The sequence below is a fragment of the Chenopodium quinoa genome, unplaced genomic scaffold (assembly GCF_001683475.1).
Source record: "Chenopodium quinoa cultivar QQ74 unplaced genomic scaffold, ASM168347v1, whole genome shotgun sequence".
Classification (NCBI taxonomy): Eukaryota; Viridiplantae; Streptophyta; class Magnoliopsida; order Caryophyllales; family Amaranthaceae; genus Chenopodium; species Chenopodium quinoa.
The window spans coordinates 7,908,770-7,918,033 of record NW_018744367.1 but is presented as its reverse complement, the minus strand read 5'-3'; the positions used below and the strand labels follow the sequence as shown (position 1 = coordinate 7,918,033).

At 30.5% G+C, this 9,264-nt stretch overlaps 1 protein-coding gene across 1 annotated transcript; it reads right to left on the bottom strand.

Moving 5' to 3' along the window:
* Positions 1-462: 462 nt before the first annotated feature.
* On the bottom strand, positions 463-8,848 carry LOC110696625 (alcohol-forming fatty acyl-CoA reductase-like). Its single transcript, XM_021873966.1, has 10 exons — positions 8,694-8,848; positions 8,491-8,594; positions 8,205-8,404; positions 6,894-6,994; positions 6,415-6,607; positions 5,595-5,756; positions 5,410-5,491; positions 1,511-1,777; positions 1,263-1,390; positions 463-918 (listed from the first exon to the last, which is right to left on the bottom strand). The coding sequence occupies exons 1-10, from the start codon at positions 8,770-8,772 to the stop codon at positions 768-770; spliced, it is 1,467 nt and encodes a 488-aa protein (XP_021729658.1). The 5' UTR covers positions 8,773-8,848; the 3' UTR covers positions 463-767.
* Between the last annotated feature and the right edge of the window lie 416 nt (positions 8,849-9,264).

Genomic DNA, 9,264 nt, shown 5'->3' with positions numbered 1-9,264 from the left:
TGTTTTTGAAGTTGCCATGCTTGATTTTAAGCTAAGAGGGCGAATTTTGAGCAAGAGGGTGAAAGTAGTTGCTGCTCATGAATTGTTACAGAGGCTTGTTACACTCAAAGACGTCGAAAATATTTTCCCTGCTTGATAATAGTCAAAGAGGGCAAAAATAATTGCCTTGTTTGATCGTACACATAGATGGCAAATTTTTTTTTTTTTTTTTTTTTTATTGTTTTCCAAATCTAATACAAGAAAGTTAATACGGGGACTTGCGGCATTCCCAAAATCACCCTCTTTGCGAAACAAGGGGATTTTTGGATCTAAGAGGGTGATTGAAAAACATTACCCTCAAGTAAATGTTATTGTTACCTAGACATTCTTATCAAACACTAGATGATGGAATAATGGTTTGTTGAATCTATTTTAAGGCAAAATAATACCCTTGTACGCCTTATGAAACATGCTCAAAATATGAGTGATCTAACAACATTTTACATAATAACACGAGTCATTTTCATAACCTTTAAACTACTATACGTAGTTCCAATATGTTTGTAGAATGTGTTCAAACTTTCAAGAGATCAAATCTAAAAGAATAAACATCACATTTTTCGTTGAAAAACAAATAGACATCATTATTGAACCATTATGACATCTATAATAGAAATTATAATTAATCAAATACATAATTAGCATGTAACAATTAAAAATTATGTAACGAGTTTGTTCAATTCGAACGAGAATAAGAAGATGGCCTAGCAAACGTAACGTACGTAGTTCTAAAATAAGCTCTTAACAATTGATGGGAGGTGGATATTGAAGAAATAATCTTTCCAGTTGACGCTTAAGGGATCAAAGTTGAAGGCATCTTCATCCAAACCATTTTCCCGGGCAGTAATAAGCAACTTTTCCGTATTTGTATCTGCAAAACTGTAAATTACAAAATCCTATTTGTTGTCAGCTTTTAAAATAATTTAATGATTCTAATGTATTTAAATTAATTTTTAAATTCTTTTTTATGAAATATGTCATGTCTTTGAAATCAAAAGACCAAAAAACTTATAACCATAGTGATATGTAGTGAATTCAGTGTAATTTTCCTTACAAAATGTCTAATAGAAACGGAGGAAAACATTTTTTTTTTCCATTTTTTTAAACCTTCCAATCTTTTCCTTTACTTATTATGCGGAAATTACTCATTATGAATTTTAACGTCTTTGGTAATTTATACGTAACACGTAATATAATATATGTTGAGCCAGAGTTCAACTTACATGCCCTTGAAAAATACATAGGGTTTGTATAATTCCACTAGCCTCATTGCTATTTTTAGCTTTTTGTCGAAGTTAAGCAAACTATGTTGCAAGCTACTACCACCCATTCGACTAGCCAAAATTAAAGCCTACAAAAACATATTAATAAACAATATAATAAAGTTAAACATAATGTAGCTTGGTAAGTATAAATGATTAAAATTACTTAATAGATTTAAACTTTGGAATATACGAGAAAAATAACTAACCATTTGCACAATAAAGTGCAATAAGGAGAAGATGATTTCAAATATGAATATGTTGCTCAGCACGAAACCTCTCCTAATCTTGACAAGGTTACCATCACGATTTGTCCATGGATTTTTAGTGAAGTAGCGAAAAAGAATATCATGCACTTCATCGAAAGTTATTGGATTCCTATACGAGCTTCCTACTTGGTATACAGTCAAATTTGATTGATTTATGTGAGTCTTCATTGCCACAATAATCGAATTCACAAACATATCTGCCGGTATCTGCATAATACAAGTTAGGGTCATTATCCTTATCACCATATCATTGACTTTTATTCGTAATAAAAGCTAAAAATAACACGAGCTTTAGTTGAAGTGTTAGATTAAAGAAATCGATTTTTATTAAAGGATCAACTCAACTAAAAGTTTAAGAGAAGGTAAAAGTAAGAAAATGTTTCAAGTGAGTGATTTCATATTTACTTCTCACATAAGTTAAAACTTTAAATCATTAAATAATACGGGTTTGTAGTCTTAAATTGATATATTAATAATTTGAAAAGGTAGTAGGAATGTTTGTGGAGTTCAAGTTACTAAGAGATATTTGCTTAGAAAAATGGGGCCAATCATAGACGGAGTATTAATGTTTTTGAAAAGATGTGATTATTCTTTTTCCAAATACAATTTAATTGTATTAATAATTCATGTGACAGTTGCTTCGACCAACACAATTGGTTGTTAAAGGACAGTGCTATTTGTGTTCTACAGTGTTACAATAAAAAGGCTGAATAAATTACCATTTATATCAATTGAAAATGATTTTTTTTTAAAAAAAATTTTGGCGTATATACCAACTGTATGATGACGATGATTTTGCTGATGTATTTGGTTTATAATAATAACTTAATAAGCATAAGGACATCACTATTTAAACAGAAGGATGATATCAGTTTATTTGAAGATGTATTCGGATACATGTTTCAGAGGCGGGGTTACAAATGCTAACACTGAAAGAGGTTCGGTGTAATTTTGTTAAATTGGGCTCTAAAATCATTTCTTTGAAAAAAAATATTTTACTAAATTATAAATTTAATGATACAATTGAAAAATAGATTATTGATTAACAAGTTTTCTCTTTACTTTGTATAAGTTTCAAAAATCGGGGTCCTTTTATAGTAGTTTCACTTAGGGGGCCCTATGCAATCGACCACCCTGCACATGTCCAGAACCACCCCTAATATGTTTTGGTTCTAGTAAAGAAAATATCATTATATAATGATATCTCGAAAATAAGTTCTAAATATTGAAAGGAAAATGATAAACATGGTCCCAAGGAGTAAGGAGTGGATATATAAGAAGCTAATAAAGAAGTACACCAATTCACGGTATTTTATTGACTGAGCATTATATATATATATATATATATATATATATATATATATATATATATATATATATATATATATATATATATATATATATAAGACTACATATCATTATTCATACTGTTTTTTTGTTGTTTAGAGAGCCACAAAAACAGATAATGAGAATTGATCCCAAAATTATTTGAAACCAAGAAGGAAGCTTTAACCATTTGGACTATGCTTCACCCTTATCATTATCCATATTGTAATTACACATTATTTATTTTTGATAGCCCAAATTTTAAGATAGTATCTGGTCGGCCTAAGCTTGGTAGGATGACCTTGGATATAGTTGAGAAATCAATTCATTATATTAAAACGATGAAACGAAATTCACAAAAATTAAATAAAGTTAATAAGGTAGATCTTGCGTAGAAAAATGGGACACATTCATAATGTTTTTGAATGGATATAATTTTCCAATAAATTTTTTATTTTTTATTTTTTTTATTTTTATTTTTATTTTTTTTAAAGGAAATAAAGATTTTACTTAAGGCTTCTGGTGTTGACGGTATACATGCTTTATTTTTTCAGAAAATTTGGCATATCGGTGGTCCCGATATTATTACCCTTGTGAAAAATTGGTGGAAGGGGAATGTTAATATATATAGATGAAATAAATAGAACGTGCATTGTCTTGATTCCGATAATGTAATGACCCAAAAGATATGACAGAGTTTAGGCCGATTAATTAGTTGTTGTAATGTGATTTATAAAATTATATCCAAGGTCTTGGCTAATAAGTTAAAGCCATTTCTAAATGATATTATCTCTGTAAATCAGAGTGCTTTTGTGCCGGGTCGATTGATAACGGATAATGCTCTCATTGCGTTCGAAATTTTTCATTCTATGAAAAGAAAGGGGGAAGGAAGGGATGGTTCAGTGGCACTAAAATTAGACATGAGTAAGGCATACGATAGAGTTGAGTGGTGTTTTTCTGGAGAAAGTGATGGAAAAATTGGGTGTTTGTGATGTGTGGATTAGCAGAGTTATGAATTGTATTTGGAGTGTCTCATTCTCTTTTAAGGTGAATAGTGAAATTTCGGGCTTTGTAACTCCAACTAGGGGGCTTCAACAAGGTGATCTTTTTTGCTGATGACAATATTCTTTTTACTAAGGCTACTCTACGGATGTGTTCGAAATTAGCTGATATAATCAGTAAATATGAACGAGCATTTGGTTAGAAAGTGAATTTGAGTAAGACAGAAGTCGCTTTTAGTAAACGTGTTTCGAGTGCTAGATGACAAGAAATTAGCTTAAAGCTGATTACAAGCAGCAAAGCCCATTACCCTACCCGACCGGGGCTTGAACTTTAGGCTAGGCCTGTTTTTTGGGTTGTTTTGGGAAATCAAATTTTTGTATTTAGTTAATGTTATAATATTATTTAGATCTGTCCAAAATTTAATAAACTCGCTATTTTTGGACCAAATGCAAGTTAGGTCAGTAGTTTTTTATCACAAACTTGAGCTTGGCCCGAGATGGACCGAGAAGCCCGGTTTTGCAAGGCCTAGTTTGTTTTTGTTTTTTTTTTTTTTTTTTGAACGAAACGTGGGGATTAAAATTAAATAGAAATCAGGTCGCGCACTTAGTGGCTAGACTAGTTCCTACGGATGGCCGGGTCTAGTTAGCTTCCACATAGAAGTAGTTTTTCAAATCTACTCCTATTACAAGAAAAGGCTTAATTAAAGCATTTATAGCAACAAAAATGATCTCTTGTAGACCACATATTGTATGATGACTTGAATTAGTAGTTGAATTTTGTTTAAAAAGTATTGTACATGGATAGTACTGTTGTAATTAGTGGCGGATCCTGAAAAAATATTTAACGGGGTCAAAATGCATTTGGTTAATTTTAATGGGGTCATTTTATATTAAAAAAAAACAAGTAATTTTATTGAAAAAATAATAATTTTATTAAAAAAATCTTTTTTTATGTTCAAGTGGGGTCAAGGGACCCCACTCAAATGGCTTGCATTCGCCACTGGTTGTAATATAAATTTGATACTATCTCCGTTTCATAATGTTAGTCTCATATGGAATCAATCACATGAAATAAGAAAAGAAGAATATTTAGAATCTAATATTAAAGTATAGAATAATTCATAATTAGTTTACCTTATTTAAGTTTTTTGATTTTTTTTTGGGAAAGCATAAGTCATAATTGCATAATTAAAGGTAGAGATTTCCTTACTTAGAGTCATGTCATCAATCCACAAATAATTAATTCCAAAAAAATTAAGTTAAAAATGGAACATATTCAATATGGGTTGATTTTTTAAAACGCCCTAAATAGTATATGAGACTAACATTATGAAATGGAAGGAGTAATATTTTGAATTTGTATTAGGATACATATATATATACTCCGTAACACATTGTATGAAATAGCTTATAATGCATCAAATAAAATAAAATAAAATATTTCAAATGCTACTTTTAAGTATAAGAAATTTGCAATTAAAGTACAAAATCGACAAGTTAATGAACACTAACCAAGTCCAAGACCGAGCTACCATCACCGGAAAACAAACTTAGGTATCCTTTTCCATACATAACAGCAATACTATCAATAGTCCTGCATGCCCTTAAATGGTTTAGTTTAAATGTCTTACAGCATAATAGGAAATTAGATGTATAATAAGTAGTATATATACTTGTACTAGAAAGCTAACGTATACCTGCAACCTTCAACCCAACCCGAGAATGGTTCTTTCAATGTACTACACACAATGGTAGGCCTCATGATAACCACGGATAAGCTGCCTCTAAGCTGCCCGACAAGCATCTCTCCCATTGCTTTTGTAAATACGTACGCATTTGGCCATCCATACAACTTTGCCCTATTAATGAATTAATTAGAAGTGTATCGATATTAGACTGAAGTGTGCAATCATAAGCATTAATTATATATTATTAATTTTTCTCAATTAGTAAATCAAACATTATATTGAAATTAAATGCGGATAAAAGTACAACTGTCGAGATGTAAAGATATATAATTGCAAATTCTTCATTTTTCTTTAATCGTTTAGTTTGTTTATATGAAAATCTAAGGAAATAACATATAATAATCCAATTGTAAAAAAGAATATGATTTGCTTTGTTACAAGGACTTACAACTAAATTGTTACTCATATATAATTGCTCAATTTTTACTTATCTCTAGTTTCCCTTTCTAACACTCAAGCATGATATATAAAATCCATATTCAAATAAGTTTTTCCATCTACAAGCTACCTAATAACGAAAATAAAATACCAAACCAAAAGTAAAGTTGTAACCAATGTTGTTCCACAAATATTAAATTATATGATAAAATATTACAATCAAACATCTTATTAGTCCAATCATACATGTTGATTTCTTAGGAGACAAATTATTAGAAAACTACTCACTTCACTTCTCTATATGTGATTTCACAATCTAATACGAACCTATGACCTTAAGGTTATAATTTAAGTTTTTAGTTCATAGGAACTAAATTCAAAGAATTCTTACCTTTGACTTCCCAAGTTCTTCATAGTTTGTCTAATAACCTTCTCAGGAACATCATTGGCTTTAAGATTGCTTAAAGTTTCCGCAACAATCTTCTTCTCGTTTTCAATATCCAAACCAACCAAACCATTTAAAGCTTCACCCATGGCATGTGCTTTTTCAGATATTATACCCGCTTTCTCTCCACACACATATGCTGAAAAATAAATAAATATATATAATTTTAATTTCTTAGTACTCGTCGATATATATTTTTAAACTAAAAACAATCATCAGCTTAGACTTTTAGCTACATTGAACTTTTGACATAATGTCAGAGTCAGCGTGACAAGAATGTCATCAACTTTTCAAATATTACTTACAAGTCATAGATAGAATAGTTAACATTAGATATAAAATTCATGGTTAGAGATTGAGATAGACTTTAAATTCAATCTTAGAACAATTATATACAGTACAAAGATAGAAATTTAATGTCTTACCAGTTGATACATGGATGAGCAACTTTATGTTAATACAATTCTTTGCAAAGTCGATAACATGCTTAGGTCCAAGGGTATTCACACCCAATGCAATGTCGTACCTATAATAATTTAAAGCAATAATATATCATTAGCGTTGATGATTAGACAAGCTGACCCACGAGCTCAAGATATTTAAATATTAAGTGGGTGGTCCATAAAAATGTAACATGAAATTTTTGAAATTTCTATTTTTGTAAAGCATCTCAGCTGGCATGGCTTTGACGCTTTGTCAATTGCTTGTCACACATTCGCAAGGTTAAGGAGAAAATCTCGGTCTCTAATAACTTGAGTTCACTATAACTTTTGTTGATATTAAGAATAATACTAAGCACAATATAGAGCAACGAGCATTTTTTGAGATAAAGAATTTCGTTCCAAGGCTAAGGCTTATTTAGACTATTAGAGTATAGTGTTGGCATCGTTTTTCATTTGGGCCTTCAAACTTCTTAATCTTTCGTAAGATTTTATTAATTAAGTATTAACCTATATATGCATGATTATTGTTCAATAATTAAATTTCTATCCCTAAAATCCTACGGAGTATATATTCAGACAAAAAGATACTCTCTCCCATCCCAAAATAAGTTTAGTATCTTGTACCTTTTACCGTATTCATATAATAATATAACTTTGTAACCATAGTTTAAGGTCAATCATTCTAAATGTTGCTAATACGAAAAATACGTAGTTGGATACAAAATGTATTTTAATTCGTTAATTATAAAACCTGTTTATGCCATGTACGAAGTATTTGATACTTTCAAAGATAATATAGTACGTATTCCGTTTCTTTTTTGCATTATTCCTTCAATCCTCTTTCATTTCTCTCCTTCTAAATTCTACAACGAAGTACTTTTGTACCATGAGGTGAGCTAACTTTCCATTTGCCAATGAAAAGGAATGCTAGTACATACTTCGTACATAAATAAGCTAAGAAAGATAACTTAATACGTAATTAGCTTATTATAGAATAATAATACCTTTATTATTAAATTTTTGCCTTCCTTTAATAAAACGTTTTCATAAAAAATGAATTTTCCATTTTCCTTCTAATTAAATTCAATAACTACGTACTTTTGTACCATGAACATAGTATACGAAATTTATTTATTTATTTTTTTTTTTTATTCACGAGCTACTCGACCCCTACTAGTTCATGAGCAATATAATGAAAATCTATCAGCTTTATCATGCGCATTTCCTAACTATTGGAAATTACCATATAATAAATAAACAAAAGAGCATGATCTTAGTATTGTAGAGTGTTACCTTTCGTCAAATCTTGTGGTTGCAGCTACGTTGATAACAATATCTATATCATTGTACATTTCTTTCACTTGATCATCAGTAAGTCCTAAGTTCTCGTACGAAGTATCACCGGCGACTGCACTTATTTTGTCCGACACGAAAGACTCGAAACTTGATCCCCATTTTTCTCTTAGTACTTTGAACAACTCCTTTCCTAACACCTACATCCACAACAACATTGTTATGATGATGAGCTACGTTGCTACATAACCTACTAATTATGTAACTTTGTATGTAATAGGCATACCTCATCTTGAAGCCGAGCTTCGAGTGCTTGAGCATCACTAGCCCTTATAAGAAGGTATAGTTTATTCACATTTGGTTGAACCCGAAGTATCTTCTCCAAAAGAACTACATAAATAAATCGTCGTGCAAACACGTTATATAATAAAGAAAAAGAGATCAATCAATACGAGTAGCTATTAAAAGAGCAGGAGTAAGAATGCGTACTCTTAGCAATGAAGCCAGTAGCACCAGTAATTAAAATAGTTTTGTTTGCTAAAAACTCAGTTATGCTCCCAAAATCCATGATCAACCTAACAATGCAAATATTAGTAGTAAAGTAGAAAATTAAAGCTTGATTTACAAATGAAGTTATAAAATTAGCTGAAATGGCTCAACCTATATATTGGAGTAGCTGAATAGATGTCTACATCAAATATATATAGTACCCAACGACAATTACCAATAATAAGAATTATGACGTTACATGTGTATAATAGTGGTCATACTCTTCAATTATAAAAATAGGGAGTAACACGTAATACAATTATTTAAAGGGTCATTTATTTTAGTAACAATATAAATATAAACTAGCAAAACCAGTGACCAAACTTTTTATTAGCTGAAACATTGTATATATTAATATGATGATATGCCACGTTCCAAATCGTTAGGAATAGTCTCAGCCGTCTGTTTTTGATAGAGTTCTGATAAACGGGTCTGGCTACACCCGTCATAAGTATCCACTTTATACGATCAAAGAGGTTCCACGTCAAAACCATATGGCAATGAGGGGAGT

What these genes read in the sequence shown, in the direction of transcription:
- LOC110696625 (XM_021873966.1), bottom strand. Translation starts at nt 8,772, where the DNA reads ATGGATTTTGGGAGCATAACTGAGTTTTTAGCAAACAAAACTATTTTA. An exon ending in ACCACAAGATTTGACGAAAG is followed by an intron (nt 6,995 to 8,204) that starts GTAACACTCTAC and finishes AAATTATTATAG; the next exon opens with GTACGACATTGCATTGGGTG. An exon ending in GTAGCTCGGTCTTGGACTTG is followed by an intron (nt 1,778 to 5,409) that starts GTTAGTGTTCAT and finishes TGTATTATGCAG; the next exon opens with ATACCGGCAGATATGTTTGT.